The sequence below is a fragment of the Heloderma suspectum genome, chromosome 6, assembly GCF_057233095.1.
Source record: "Heloderma suspectum isolate Gila_16-S chromosome 6, 16-S_ref, whole genome shotgun sequence".
Lineage (NCBI taxonomy): Eukaryota > Metazoa > Chordata > Lepidosauria > Squamata > Helodermatidae > Heloderma > Heloderma suspectum.
In genome coordinates, this window is record NC_139463.1 from 68,588,225 (window position 1) to 68,604,563 (window position 16,339).

At 42.6% G+C, this 16,339-nt stretch overlaps 1 protein-coding gene across 2 annotated transcripts in view; it reads left to right on the forward strand.

Moving 5' to 3' along the window:
- Window positions 1-16,339, forward strand: part of NPEPPS (aminopeptidase puromycin sensitive) — a 105,394-nt gene that overhangs the window by 40,575 nt on the left and 48,480 nt on the right. For both annotated transcript variants that reach the window (XM_084804732.1, XM_084804731.1), the window contains exon 3: window positions 5,635-5,712. In XM_084804732.1, the coding sequence (XP_084660858.1) occupies window positions 5,635-5,712 (78 nt within the window). The remainder of the gene's footprint in view (window positions 1-5,634; window positions 5,713-16,339) is intronic.

Genomic DNA, 16,339 nt, shown 5'->3' on the forward strand with positions numbered 1-16,339 from the left:
ATCAGTAAAGGCTGGGAATGACTAGTTCACTTTGGACAGTAATTGACCCTCTGGTATGTGTTGGTATACACGTCAGCATTCTTTGCCAATTCATTAACAGTTGGCAATGGTTCACATGCACTCTTGCCCTTATTTTACTGGATTACATTTACATTTGGGCTCTGCATAGTAAAGTGACACACCTGTCTTCCATTGCTGGGCTTTCTGGGCTCACTTTGTAATTTTTCCTCCCTCGCCCTTTTGACTGAAGCCTTGATTGTATAAATGTGTCTGCCAGCTGAGAATAATGCTTCCTGCATCTGACAGAGTAGGCCCTCTGGCCCACAGAAACCTGTGCCACAAATGTGTTAATCTTTAAGGTATCACAAGACTCTTAGGGCAAGATTGAATGATACCTCTCTCTGATGCAGCCAATACACCTGAAGCGTGTTTATTGTTTCTCCACTGGGAGTTAACTGGACTGAGAAATAGTACCAGAATGGAGTTTGCAGTCAGTGCCATGACTTTCCTCTGCTACTACTCCTTGGTGCTTTACTTTTGATTGGAAACGTGGGTTACAATTGCTGCCCTGCCCATAAGTGTTGATGGGGAGGAGAAAGGAGCATAGGGGAGCATAGGAGCATAGATGTCAGCTAACTCAGTGGGAGTTTTGTCCTCTCTTCTCCCCTCTGATTCACCTGAAAATCTACTATGGAGGATTTCCCAGGCCTCTGGAGCAGTTTTTGAGGGGTGTGTGTGTATGTGTGTGTGGTGGAGAGGGAATCGCCTCCTCCAGGTTCCATCAGCGGAATGACCGTTGGATTCAACCCATAGTCTTTTACCTCTTTTTAAGAGTCCTAATTGTATAACTGAATTGTTAAAAAAAAATTAAGAGATAGGATAACAAATCAGCAGTAAATTATTTTAGTGTACTTGCGTATGTAGTGTTAAGGGTTGTGAAGCAACCACTTAAGTGCTTTCACTTGCTGTGTGCAACATAAGAAGCTTTCACTGAATTCTTCTCTAGCTCTCCCATTGGTTGCATGCTTCTTTACACTTCAGTTTCATCAAAGGCTAGCTGTCAGGACGATTTAATGGTCCTTCTAGTTGGGATATGTGAGATTTCCAGTCACTGAAATATTCAAGGCAGATGTTCAGCCCCTCCCCTTTTCAATTTACTGAGAACATTGGCGTTTTATCTTGTTACAGCAGGCTCCTTTCCATTTGGAATCTAAAGATAGCAGGGATCAAAATCCACTGAGTTTTTGCCCAGTGATGATAAAAGCAGTCCATTCCAAACACCATGTTTCTGGCTTGTAGCTTTACTCTTCAGAATTCCAAATGCTTAACTGCTGCCACACCCCAACTTCCTATAAAATGACAGCACCTTTGAAAACACCATAGTTTATCTTTATGTCACTTTGAATGTTCATCCTGTTGAATGAAATGGAGCTATATCAGTGTCTGCAAGTAAACAAGTTATTGGAGATCACATTTGCCGTCACTGCTCACAATTTGATGAAACTGATGCTTTGATTTGAGATAATCCAGTATAGGGGATAGCTATCTTTTAGAGGTACCATAGAGAGACGTTTCGCTTCTGATCTCCTCAAGGGAAATCACAAAGGCAAAACAGATGAGATCAAGAGAAGGGGGTGGTTCTTATTTTCTGCCCATCTATCTTCCTGTTCACATCCTTCATTTCATTTACTACATTTCTTTACCACCCAGTAGCCCCAATAAAACCCCAGGAGCCGTTACAACCCTTATAATATGCTGTCAGATGTCTGGGAGTAGAGGAAAGTTTTAACTTGGTGCCCAAAAGATGACAATATTGGCACCAGGCAGACCTCACTGGGGAGAGCATTGCAAAATTGAGGGACCACCACTGAGAAGGCCTTTCCCTCATTGCCATCCTGCCTTGGAGGAGGCACAGACGAGGGCCTCAGATGATTGTCATAGTGCATGGGTAAGTTCATATCAGGAGAGGTGCTCTGCCAGGTGTTTTGGTCCCAAGCCATGTAAAGCTTTATAAGTTAAAGCCAGCACCTTGAATTGGGCTCAGAAACGTACAGACAGCCAGTGCAAGCAGGCCAGAATTTGTGTTATGTGTTCAGTCCTTCTGGTCCCCAATATCAGTCTGGTTGCCTCATCTTGCACAAGCTGGAGCTTCTGAACAGTCTTCAAAGGCAGCCCCACATAGAGTGCATTGCGGTTACCTAACTTGGAGGCCACCAGAGCATAGACTACTGAAACGAGATTGCCCCTGTCCAGATAGGGGTGCAGCTGGGCCACCATCTGAAGCTGGTAAAAGGCACTCCATGTCACTGAGGCCACCTGAGCCTCAATTATAATGATGACTCTAGGAGAATCCCAAGCTACAAAACCACTTGTTCAGGGGGAGTGCAACCCCATCCAGAACAGGTTGAACACTCTCCATCTAGTCAGAAGAACCACCCACTAACAACATCTTGGTCTTGTCTGGCTTGAGCTTCAGTTTATAAGCCCCCATCCAGTCCACTGTCACAGCCAGGCACCGATTTAAGCACACTCACAGCCTCCCCTGATAAAGATGAACAGGAGCTTCAAAACTTCTGATAACCCCATTCAATGGTTTCATGTAGATGTTAAATAAGGTAAAAGATAAAGGTGTCCCCAACCAGTCGTGTCCAGCTCCAGGGGGTGATACTCATCTCCATTTCTAAACTGAAGAGCCAGCGCTGTCTGAAGACGCTTCCGTGGTCATGTGGCCGGCATGACTGAACACCGAGGTGCACGGAATGCTGTTACCTTTCCCGCTGAAGCGATACCTATTTATCTACTTTCAATTTCTTGCTTTCGAACTGCTAGGTTGGCAGGATGTTAAATAACGTTCCTCATACCCTTTCAGTGGAGGAGAAGGTTTGACTTTGGCTTTCCATGTTCAGAAAGGCCTATCGTCAGCCATGGGCTAAGCCCATATTCCTCAATAAGGACAGCTATATGAATAAGGCCTATCAAACTTTTCTGATAATCTCCACAAATTACTTGGTTTAAACCTAGCTTTCCCACAGCCAAACTCAGTGCGCAATAATGTTAGTTTCTTTTTGCCACCCAGTCCCAGCCATCCTGCTTTTCTTTAGATACTGTGGTCTACCATGTCACAAACAAATACAGCATCTGACATTGTGAGGCTAGGAGCCTTTGGGAGTAGCATGCACCCAAGAAAGTGGAATATTTTGAGGGAACAGGTTAGGTGGTCTGGAATGCCCAATAATGAGAGTTCCTCAGTAGGAAGTTCCATAATGGCTAACAATCTTCCCTCAAGGGCAGCTTGCTGACGACTTACTTCTCCCTGCAGTATGCAGCTGCAGGGAAGATTTTTAGGTCCCTCACTGAGCCCAAGAATAGCAGCAGTAAGGTCTAACAGACCCCACCATTGAACTATCAGCCAAGAAAATGCCCGATAGTCCTGTAACATGCAGGAATTCCCCAGCAGATGAGCCTAGATGGAAAGGTTTCTCTGAAGGCAGAATGTCTGAAAACTAGCGCTTTATCTCATAGCTATTTTTACCTCAGTGTTCTAGATATTGGAGAAAGGGTCCATGTTTCAAAATGAAAATGCAGGCTATAAAGCTCTACTGAGGCTTAACTTTTCTGCACATAAATTCATTTCCCACTCATTTTAAGACTGGGCTTTGTTTGATGATAGAGTAGGTTTGGTTATTATCTTGCCATTGTGGTCTGTTCATTAAATTATTGTATATTGTAGGAGCCAGCAGTTGTGAGTAATGACTTTATGCAATTAATTCTTTTGTTCATTTTTAGGAGTTATATTTACTCCTGAAACAAGCAGACTGAGTGCACCAGTGTATTTTAAACTCTTATCAGCATGCCCTTATCTTGGAGTGGCTTGCCAGGAGAAGCGGACAGGGAAACTCCTTTATTGGACCTGCTTCTTATGTGTTTAACACAGAGCTGTTTAGGGAGAATGAAAAAGGAGTGAATTCTCTAAAAACATGAAGGAAATTTTAAGCAAACGTAGGAGCTTCCTTTTACCAAGTCATACTGTTTGTCCATCTAGCCCAGTATCATCTACTCTGCAGGGCATGGTTTCCAGAGTGTCAGGCAAGCAGCGATGTGCATTTTCTGGAAAATTATCCTAATTTGGATAGGGTTATTTGCATTAGGCAATTTTCAGTTTACATCGGAAAATTTTCTGAGAGGGTTATCTAATTTAGCATGTTTATTTTACCTGCATTTAGTAAACAATTAAGTAAAAAAGGATCCCTTGTTAATTTTTTGTCCCAATATACCACAAGTATTTGACCTGAAATATTTGAGGAAATAATTAAATCACACTTAATGTGACGTAAATGTTATACTATGTAGAAATTGTATTGAAATTCTTGTAAAAATTTAAAGACAGTTGAATGTACTTAAATTTACATTGCTTACATTAAGAAAAAAAACAAAGGTACTGAAAACTGTTGACACACTCATTCAGCCTTCCCCAACCTGGTGCCCTCCAGATGCATTGCACTACAACTCTCAGCATCCCCCAGTCAGCATGGTTCTCTGAGGATACTGGGAGTTTTAGTCTAATATTTAGGGGGCACCCAGGTTGGGGAAGGCTGCACATACTAATTTTAACAATCCAAATAACTGCATGACAATCATTCATCTATTTCAACAGAGTTCAGCTCTCTTCCACTAAGATTGTTGGGGCACTTTCACTGCCACTACTTATTAGTTCAATTTCACACTGCGACATAATATATATTTCAGTGACCTATATGTATTCTCTCACATATTAAGGCGAAGGCACTATGAACATAACTCAGAATAGATATTGTGACACTTCTTTGCCTGAAGTGACCAGAGGTGGGAGTGGGGAGAGAGAATATACAGTTCCGGTAACTACTGTCTCTTTCAGACACCCAAAACATAATAATGCTGAGAAACTCAGAACTTGTATAGCATCAAGCATGGTGTTGATGTCATTGCAACTATCATAAGTTCAAACTTGGTGAGTTTTCTGTGTACACATGAACACATACACATTCAATTATCAAAAAAACCTTCTTGTTTAAGACCAGAGTTAAGGCTGTCTCACGTTGGTTCAAGCTCCACCAAGCCGGGACATTGGAAGTTAAGGCTGATTGATCGCTTAACAGATGTGCCCTGTGATCAGCAAAGATATGTAATGTCACAAATTGTGATTGCTTACAACTTTCCTTCCATGCACCCACACTTTTCCTGGGTCTTTCAGGCCCAAATCCAGATGGGGAGGATGGAGTTCTTGGGACCAGCAAAGATGCCCTATGTTGTTCTGGTCCTGTATGAACCTTATTGTATCGGTACAGGAATCCTCCTGTGAGTTGACCAGTGCCTGTCTGTTGCTTGTAAGTAACTCATGCCCCTGATATCATTGGATTGCTGGGGAACCAGCTTCACCTGTCTGAGCAAAGCACATTTGGCTGTCACTTCCAGGAGCCGGCTGAGCCCTGTGCTTAGAACTCAGCCAGCTCCTGGAAGCACCATCTGAGTGCACCACTGGCTTTGCTTGTCTCTCCCCTTCCCCATCTAGATCTATGTGTGTCTCAAAGTGTCCTCAGGTCATAGGAAATGCACTTGCCTATTCAGAACTTTTAAGCACTCTCACTTGCTTTCCAGAAATCCACGCCACGGGATTCAACTACCAGAATGAAGATGAGAAAGTGACTCTCTCTTTTCCCAGCACACTTCAAAAAGGTAACAGATCCTCAATAAATTTTGGTGGTCCAAAAATGTATGTACTCCATTTCCTGGTCAGGAATGTTTGTTTTCTCTCCCCCCCCCCCTTATTTACTCTTATTGGAATGGGCTTTGAAAGCTCATCCTATCCTTTTAAATTATTTATATATTTAAAACATTTCTTGGCCGCCTTTCAGGGCAGAAGCCCTCCCAAGGTGGCTTACAGCAATAAAATACATAAAAATGCTGGCATTTCACACTGGAGCTATTCAGACGTAACAACAGCATTCGGCAGTAAATCGTGGGTTAATTAACCCATGATTTGAGGGTCTCCACGCTGTGCATGAGCAGCTTCCAGTTTGCAGCAACAACCCTATGAATGCCCCATTTGTAGGTTATTAGTGTGACATCCAAACCTAGACACTTTGGTTACTTGTGGGTTGAACAACTGGTTAATTGGTTAACTTTGGGTGGTTGAATTCACAAACAATCCAAAGTGTCCAGGTTCGGACATCATGCTAACAACCTACAAATGGGGCGTTCGTAGGTTGTTTCTGCAAACCAGAAGCAGCTTATGTGTGTCATGCATCCCCACAAATCATGGGTTAAATAACTCATGATTTGCTGCTCAACCTGTTTTACATGTGAGCCAGGTCAATATGTTGGTAACTGAAACAAATAGAATTGCATTTCTTATGGCTCAATAAATTTTCCTAAAAAGTGTTAATGTCCTACTAAACAGATCAGCTGCTTCATATACAAGGACCCATACATTGGCTTTGGTAGGCAACCATTTTTTTTATTAGCTAGCTTATCACCATGATAACCGCAACAATATGACATGCATTTATTGAGACAGATAGTAGTTTCATCAGACTGATGTAGTAATTCAGATGTTATCTAGGTTGATGAGCACATGAAATTATTTTTACTTTTAATCTGTGATTCATTCCATGGTTTTTGTCAATTACATTTAAAAATGAAGAGTGATTTTTTCATACAGTTGTGTATATTTGGCAGGACATAAATTTGGATTTTTTTACTAGATGGAAGGTGATTTGTGGCCGGAGTTTTTTTTTAAATGAGAGTTCATAATGAAACAAGATTGTTTGGCATGTTAAATGCTGTGTGAGGTTTTTAGAATGGTGAGGATTGATTTTTGTTTCCTCCTTCCGCAATCTGCATGACGACTTACGGTACAAGTAATGCCAGCACAAGCAAATACCCCTTTGGTCTTAATGACTCACAAGAATCCAAAATTTGGCCAAGAAGATGCAGAACTAATTTGCATTGATTAGCAACTGAGTTTAACATCGTGGAAGCTCCAAAGGCTTAATTTAAAACAGGAGTGGGCAACGTGTTGCCCTTCAGATGTTTTGGCCCACAACTCCTATTAGCCCTCTCCTTTGGCTATGCTGGTGAGGGCAGATGGGAGGTGTAGGTCAAACATCTGGAGGGCCACAGGTTGCCTACCCCCGAATTGAAAGTCTATATTTGAAAGAGAGAAATCCGCTGGGAGTAAGTTCCATTGAATTGTGTGGATCTTCTGAGTAAACAAACATAGGATCAGGCTGTAAAACACATTGAGGATTTGTTTAACAAAGGCTGTTTGGCCAGCTGTAATGTAACCTTTGTACTCCTAATAAAAAGCTAAATTCTTCTTAGAAGAATTACCAGTCAAAAATGGCATGTGTTCATGTGCCAGTAGTGCTCTCCTGCAATTTACCTAAGCCAGACTCTGTTAACACAAGGTAATAGATGGAAACAGACATTAAAAGACATAATGGAACATGGTAACAGGTAACGGAAACCAATAGCGCAGCATTCCCACCTTCCAACCCATCCAGAGAGCTTCAGCTATGGGGCAGTATAGAAATATTAATGAAATGAAATTCTTGGACATTCTGTTACACAGACTTTAAAATTGCCATATTTCCACACAAATGTTTCAAAAGGAGATACCAATCTGAATATGATGAGTTGGATGTCATTTCCAGATTTGGCACTAGCTCCTTACAGACAACGGGTTGCATCCAGATTTAGTCATACTTAGAGTAGACTCACTGAAATCAATGGAACTTGAGTTATGAATAATTTAAATTCCTATTGATTTCAATGGATCCACAAGCAGTATGACTAAATCTGAATGTAACCCAGTAACTTGTCCATCTTTAGGTGTTTATATACTCTGTTTATCATGCTTCGTCAATTCATTATCATTTGGGAGTGGATCACATCCACTCTAGGTCTTTTATTCTTTTGACTGGATTAAATTTACATTTGGGTCATATGTATTACAAAATGAGGCCTGTCTTCTGGCCTCATTTTGTAGCAGCAGCAGCTCCACTCCCTACATATTTGTTACTTTATTCACATGTATGCCTGTGTGTGCCAACTGAGAATAGCACGTTGTGCAACTGATGAAGTGGGCTCCAGTCCATGAAAGCTGTGCCGCAATAAATTTTAGTCCACATGTGCCAGCAGCCTCTGTTGTGCTTACTGCTACAGGCCAACACTGCTGTCTCTCTGGAAAGCTTAAAAATATTTGCTCTATTCTGTATTTTTAAATTACTAGTCTGAGCTAGAAGCCCCTTCGAAGAGAGAGTAAGAAGTATTCAAACCAGCCTACATGATTGTTTTTGTTACTCCCACTTTTTTTCTTTGTATGTAGTCCCTCAGTTCAGGCCAGCAGTTCTAAATGATAAAATTGACAGTGTCTACGTAGTCTGAACTGCGATTGGAAGTGCTTGCAGACTTAGAAATCAACCCTGGCACTCTCTGCCTACCCCTCTTTATTTTTAGTCTAAAATCCCTGCTAGCTCTGACTAACAAATATAAGATAATTGAACAAGCATCCTTATATGGAGTAGCTTGTCCAGCTTCCTGTATCTCCACACCATTTGAATATGAGCCAATCATCCAACTAACAGTTAAACTCTAGAGGCTGCCTAAGCCTCACTGTCATAGCCTCATTCACTTGAGTCAAAGATAATGGAAAGGATGGGTGTTGGAGATAAGGCAGCATTTTAAGAGCAGGATATGGACATGATTCTCCTCTACCATCTCGCCCCCGATCAAAAGGCATAAGCTGCTTGTCTCCCACATTTCACTGTCCCTTAGGACTTCCTTACAAGTTAGTATTTTCAGATGTGACCCTAAGGTATTTCGAGGATATATTTTAAAATGTAAAAGTGGGAATATAATGTCTGTATCATGCAGGTACATTTATTAGAGAGCTAGGGTTGATCTAAATGGCCCTAAGTCATAGTACACACCAGCCTTCCCCAATCTGGTGCCCTCCAGATTTTTGGACTACAATTCCCAGCATTCCTGACTACTGCTCATGCTGGATGGGGCTGACAGGAGTTGAAGTCAAATACATCTGGAGGGTACCAGTTTGGGGAAGGCTGGTATACATCAATACTTGGTTTTTGTGGGATGAATCAGTGGGTGGATTTTGCTCACCCTTATTTCTTTATAGCATTTTTATCCTACCCTTTAGCCAAAAAGGCTCTGAAGGTGGCTTATAAAGGTAAGAAATAAGACAGTCCCTGCCTGCAGGCTTACAGTCTAAAAGACATGACACAAAAAGAAAGGGAATTGGGAGATAGGAAGAAAAAAGCAAATTTGGGCAAATTTGCAAAGTTCACCAGGTCATGGGTACGGTGGAAGGGTTGCTGCTTCCTTTCCTTCCAATGGCCTCAGCATTGACAGTTGGTAGCAGGTGGGAAAGGGGCTCAGACTAGCTCAAGTTAGCCAGTGACCTTTGTGAAGGGATAGGTGCTGGCCTTTCTCTTTGTATGTCGCCTGCTGGTGTCTGCTCTGCTGGCATCTTGCTACAGCTGAACCTTCAGCCTTACCTGTGGCACCTCTGGCCAGGTCATGCAGAATTATCTTTGGGAGAGCACTGCTGCACAGATGGCCCAGACTCAGTGGAACGGGTTAGCCTAGATCGCTTTTTGCCTAGACCACTTTTTGGTTTTTTCACGCTAAGGATCCAACTCATTTTCTCATCACCCTCTTTCCTTCAAAACCTCTCATTTAAAAACTAACAAACAGATGAGCAAGGATCCAAAACCCTTGATGGGCATTCCCACCTTGAGAGAGAAACATCAGGGTTCATTAGGTAACATGGCTGAGGATATTCCCCTTCAGCCCCATTTGTGTGCTATTTGTCTATTTGTGTGTTGGGGGATCCCCTTCATGGATCACTGCCTTGTTGTGGCGAAGGGGCTTGCGTAACTCAGTGAAGCCATAAGCTATGCCGTGCAGGGCCACCCAAGACGGACAGGTCATGGCAGAGAGTTCTGACAATATGTGGTCCACTGGAGAAGGAAATGGCAACCCACTCCAGTATTCTTGCCAAGAAAACCCCATGGAACGTATCACAAGGCTAAAAGATACGATGCCAGACGATGAGCCCCTCAGGTCGGAAGGTGTCCAATATACTACTGGGGAAGAGCAGAGGGAATTTCCAAGTAGCGCCAGAAAGAGTGAAGCGGCTGGGCCAAAGCCGAAAGGACACTCAGCTGTGGATGTGTCTGGTGGTGAAAAGAAAATCCGATGCTGTAAAGAACAATATTGTTTAGGAACCTGGAATGTCAGATCAATGAATCAAGGTAAGCTGGAGGTGGTCAAACATGAGATGGCAAGATTGAACATCGACATCTTGGGAATCAGCGAACTCAAATGGACAGGCATGGGCGAATTTAATTCAGGTGACCATCGTATCTACTACTGTGGGCAAGAATCCCTTAGAAGAAATGGAGTAGCACTCATAGTCAACAAAAGGGTGGGAAAAGCAGTACTGGGGTACAATCTCAAAAACGATAGAATGATCTCAGTACGAATCCAAGGCAAACCATTCAACATCACAGTAATTCAAGTCTATGCCCCAACCACTGATGCCGAAGAAGCTGAGGTTGATCGGTTCTATGAAGACCTACAACACCTTCTAGAACTAACACCCAAAAAAGATGTTCTCTTCATCATAGGGGATTGGAATGCTAAAGTAGGAAGTCAAGAAATCACCGGGATAACAGGCAGGCATGGCCTTGGTGTACAAAATGAAGCAGGACAAAAGCTAATAGCGTTTTGCCAAGAGAACACGCTGATCATAGCAAACACTCTTTTCCAGCAGCACAAGAGACGACTCTACACATGGACATCACCAGATGGTCAGTATCGAAATCAGATTGATTATGTCCTTTGCAGCCAAAGATGGAGAAGCTCTATACAGTCAGTCAAAACGAGACCTGGAGCTGACTGTGGCTCAGATCATGAGCTTCTTGTTGCAAAATTTCAGCTTAAATTGAAGAACGTAGGGAAAACCACTAAACCATTCAGGTATGACCTAAATCATATCCCTGATGAATATACAGTGGAGGTGAGGAATAGATTTCAGGGATTAGAACTGATAGACAGAGTGCCTGAGGAACTATGGACGGAGGTCCGTAACATTGTTCAGGAGGCAGCAGCGAAATCCATCCCAAAGAAAAAGAAATGCAAGAAAGCAAAGTGGCTGTCTGATGAGGCTTTACAAGTAGCTGAAGAAAGAAGGGAAGCGAAAAGCAAGGGAGAAAGGGGAAGATATATCCATCTGAATGCAGAGTTCCAGAGAATAGCAAGGAGAGACAAGAAGGCCTTCTTAAATGAACAATGCAAAGAAATGGAGGAAAACAACAGAATGGGAAAGACTAGAGATCTCTTCAAGAAAATTGGAGATCTCAAGGGAACGTTTTGTGCAAAGACAGGCATGATAAAGGACAAAGAAGGCAGGGACCTAACAGAAGCAGATGAGATTAAGAAGAGGTGGCAAGAATACACAGAAGAACTATACAGGAAAGTATCTGAATGTCTCTGATAGCCATGATAGTGCGGTCACTGAACTTGAGCCGGACATCCTCGAGAGTGAAGTCAAGTGGGCCTTAGGAAGCATTAGTAACAACAAAGCTAGCGGAGATGACAGTATTCCAGCTGAGATATTTAAAATCCTAAAAGATGATGCTGTTAAAGCGCTGCATTCAATTTGCCAACAAATCTGGAACACTCAACAGTGGCCACAAGACTGGAAAAGGTCAGTTTACATTCCAATTCCAAAGAAGGGCAACGCCAAAGAGTGTTCAAACTACCGCACCATTGCGCTCATTTCACATGCCAGGAAGGTGATGCTCAAAATCCTACAAGCTAGGCTTCAGCAGTATGCGAACCGAGAACTACCGGAAGTACAAGCTGGGTTTCGAAGAGGCAGAGGAACTAGAGATCAAATCGCCAACGTTCGCTGGATCATAGAGAAAGCAAGAGAATTCCAGAAAAACGTCTATTTCTGCTTCATTGACTACGCTAAAGCCTTTGATTGTGTGGATCACAACAAACTGTGGCAAATTCTTAAAGTGATGGGAGTACCAGACCACCTTACCTGTCTCCTGAGAAACCTGTACGAGGGTCAAGAAGCAACAGTAAGAACCAGACATGGAACAACCGAGTGGTTCAAAATTGGGAAAGGAGTACGACAAGGCTGCATATTGTCACCCTGCTTATTTAACTTATATGCAGAGTACATCATGAGAAACGCCGGGTTGGATGAATCACAGGTTGGAATTAAGATTGCCGGGAGAATTATCAACAACCTCCGATATGAGACGATACCACCCTAATGGCAGAAAGTGAAGAGGATCTAAAGAGCCTCTTGTTGAGGGTGAAAGTGAAGAGTGCAAAAGCTGGTTTGAAACTCAACATTAAAAAAACGAAGATCATGGCATGTGGCCCCATCACTTCCTGGCATATAGAAGGGGAAGAAATGGAAGCAGTGACAGATTTTACTTTCTTGGGCTTCAAGATCACCACAGACGGTGACTGTAGCCATGAAATTAAAAGACGCTTGCTCCTTGGGAGGAAAGCTATGGCAAACCTAGACAGCATAGTCAGAAGCAGAGACATCACCTTGCCGACAAAGGTCCGTCTAATCAAAGCTTTGGTTTTTCCAGTAGTAATGTATGGCTGTGAGAGCTGGACTATAAGGAAGGCTGAGCGCCAAAGAATTGATGCTTTCGAACTGTGGTGCTGGAGAAGACTCTTACGAATCCCCTGGACTGCAAGGAGGTCAAATCAGTCCATCCTAAAGGAAATCAACCCTGAGTGCTCAATGGAAGGACAGATACTGAAGCTGAAGCTGAAATATTTTGGCCACCTAATGTGAAGAGAAAACTCTCTGGAAAAGACCCTGATGCTGGGAAAGACTGAAGGCAAAAGGAGAAGGGGACAACAGAGGATGAGATGGCTAGATAGCATCACCGATGCAATGAATATGAACTTGAGCACACTCCAGGAGAGAGTGCAGGACAGGAAGGCCTGGCGTGCTATGGTCCATGGGGTCACGAAGAGTCGGACACGACTGAACGACTGAACAAGTGTTGGGGTATGGGGAGGAATACTCCATGGCATGACTGGGTGTGCTTCTACCAACACATTTTGAGCACTCCTGCCAGCCCCTACTTACATAAAGGTCAATTAAGCACTGCATGCAACATGGAGGTGTGGTGTGACTCCCTTCTGGAGTTGGGATGTGTACGTCCATAATTGTATCTTTGGACAATGGGTAAAATCCAGTGAGTGTTCCACCGCCAATTGAGGTCTTCTATCAGTGGAACAGGGAGGCGGGCAATTCCCACTCCACCCATGCCCTCTCAAAATCTGCCCCAGACAGTTGGGAGTCCCTTGAGCAGATTTTGGAAGGAGGTACAGGTGGGAGGAGAATAAGTGGCAATTGGATGTAAATATTATGTCCCTCCATTCCTGTTATAGACAGTTATCTGGAGGATATAAAAAGAGCCATGCTGAATCACACGAAAAGTCTTATCTGTTACATCATTCTGTTCTCACAGTGGCCAACCAGATGCCTATAGGAAGCCCACAAATGAGACATGAGTGGAATCACACACTCCTGCTTGGGTTCCCTGGCATCTGGTATTGGGAGGCATACTGCCTCTGATACTTGAAGTAATATATAGCCATCAGCCATTGATAGTCTTATCCTCCATTAATTTGTCTAATCCCCCTTTAAAGTTATCCAAGTTGTTGGACATCACTACATTTTATAGAAGCGCATTCCATAGTGTATGTGCTGCATAAATAAGTATTTCATATGTTCTGAATTTCCCACCACTCAGCTTATTTGCGTGACCCCAGATTCTCCACACCAGGCATAACTTGGCACATCTCTTTCATGTCCCCCCTTACTTGCCTTTTTTGGTAGCTAAAGAGGCCCAAAGGTTATGATCTTTCTATATAAAGGAGTTGCTCCAGCCTTTTGATGGTTTTGGATGCACTTTTCCAGGTCTTCAGCATCCTTTTTGAGGTGTGGTGACCAGAACTTTAGACAGTATTCCAAGAGTGGTCACACCATAGCTTTGTATAAGGGCATTGTGATATTTTCAGTTTTAGTTTCAGTTCCTCTCCTAAAGATCCCCAATATGGAATATGCCTTTTTCACAGCAGCTGTACACAGGGTTGACATTTTATTGAGGTATCCACCAGAACTCCAAGATCCCTTTCCTGGTCAGTCACCACCATCTCAGACCCCTATCAGCATATGTGTTATTCCCCCCGCCCCATGTGCATTGCATACTTATTTATATATGTATTTATATACATTTATATCCCACCTTTTTTTCCTCTTGCAAGGAACCCAAGGCAGCTTACATAGTCCTCTTCTCAGTATTTTATTCTCAGTAATTTTATTCTTACTGCAAACAGGCTGAGAGACAGTGACTGGCCCAAAGTCACCCAGTGAGCTTCATGGCCAAGTGGGGACTAGAATCCTGATTTCCTGGGTCATAGTCCAACACTCTTACCACTGCACCACACTGGCTAATGGTCTATAAAGTAGCGTTCTTTCCTAAAGTGAAGTGGCAAACATATACTTTTGCCAAATAGGAATAAAAAACTCAAACAAGCTGAAAATTAAAGGAAGGATGATTTCCATTTGCCTTTAAGAATGGAATCTATCTGAAAGCACTTTTTTTTTAATTAAAAGGATTCCCTTTTATAGATAAAGCACACTTTCACTTTATAATGCCCTTACCAGCGAAAGCAAATTTTTCTCTGCCATAGTTTGTTTGAGATTGGTAGCATCCTAGGTTTTCCATCAGATGCCTGCCATAGTAGCCATTGTCCTATATCTTCAGCACATGATTGTGAAAAAAAAGGTTCTAGCTATGCAGCTCAGGAGGGAAATGTTTTCACTTGGCTGGACTATGGGGATGGTTGGCTGCCTAAAGGCGTTGCGGAACCTAGCAACGAGCTCTGACAAAAGATTAGTGCCTTGCAGAGTTTGTCTGATGTGTTGATTTGTGTGGTCAAAGGCTATTCTGACTGAAACCAGGGAGATCTCAATGCTAACTTGTTGGGAGAGGAAGAAGAGGGTGTTGTGACTTTTTAAAATTAGAAGCTAAATATTGGGATGCATATCTGAGTTGGATTTCGAAGGGAAAATTTGGAGGAGGGGGCATTGCTTGTTAAGGTAGAAAAGGTAAAAATGGGTATGGCTCTGGCATTGTCGATCTTCCCCTTTTCTCCAATATCTTCAGCTATTGGAGCAGATGCTGCACACCTCCAAGGTCTGCAGCAAGGGTTTCTGCTCAAAGAAGAGCACAAAAAGCTACTAGAAAAAGCCTGCTTAGACCTCCATATGGATGTCATCTGTTTACCCTCTGTGGACAAAGCAAGGTTGCAAAGTTACAAAGATGCAAGTTAAAAAAAACAACACACCCCTCCCCTCTTTTCTGAGCATGGGCTTGTTTTTTGCTAGTTACTTTGGAATCTGGAATGTGGATGAATATATGAAATGGCTAATCTGGAAAGCTGATGAATGCATGAAGTTGCTGTGTATAGTTTCAGACCATTGATCTATCCAGACCAGTACTTCCAACTGGCAATACCTTTCTAAGATCTGAAGCGGATCTTTTCTAGCTCTGCTAGCTGAAAAGGGTTTGAATCTTAGATCATTTTCACACAGTGCTTGTGTTCTACCACCCAGCTGCGGCCTATCCCCAATGGATAAGGTCCCCCTTAGTTATAAGGACTTTTTGAACCTTTTCCTTTCTGTTAATGCCCTATCCAACCCTCACAAATACATTGAATCATCCAATACCAGCGTAAGTAAAGGACAGAAGTCTAAATCAAATATAAAAAAGCATGGCAAATCAATACAGAGCAAAATAGAGGGAAGCACAAAGATTACTTACATTTATCACATCTTTTGAAAACATTTGCTCAAGGTGGTGGGTGGCAGTGTTGAGCAATTAAAACAAATAAATCATAACCTAAAATAAAGCATCAACAGCATCATTTTCAGTTACAAATACAAACTCAGCTTAAGTAAACAAATGAGAAATTATACATAGCCTGGTTAAAGAGGTCTTGCGTTGCCTGTAAGAAGAGAACTACAGATTACAGGAGCAGGCTGCCACTGGAAACTGCATCTCTCTCATGTTCCATCTTTCAATATGTGGTGTTACCTGCCCTGTGTTGTGTTACTATCATATGTATTCCTTCCTCTCCCCAGCTTCACGTCATTGGCTTCTGCTGCTGTGATATGATGATGCCAAGGCAGCCAATTATGTGGGGGCAGGGTAATATGCAATGT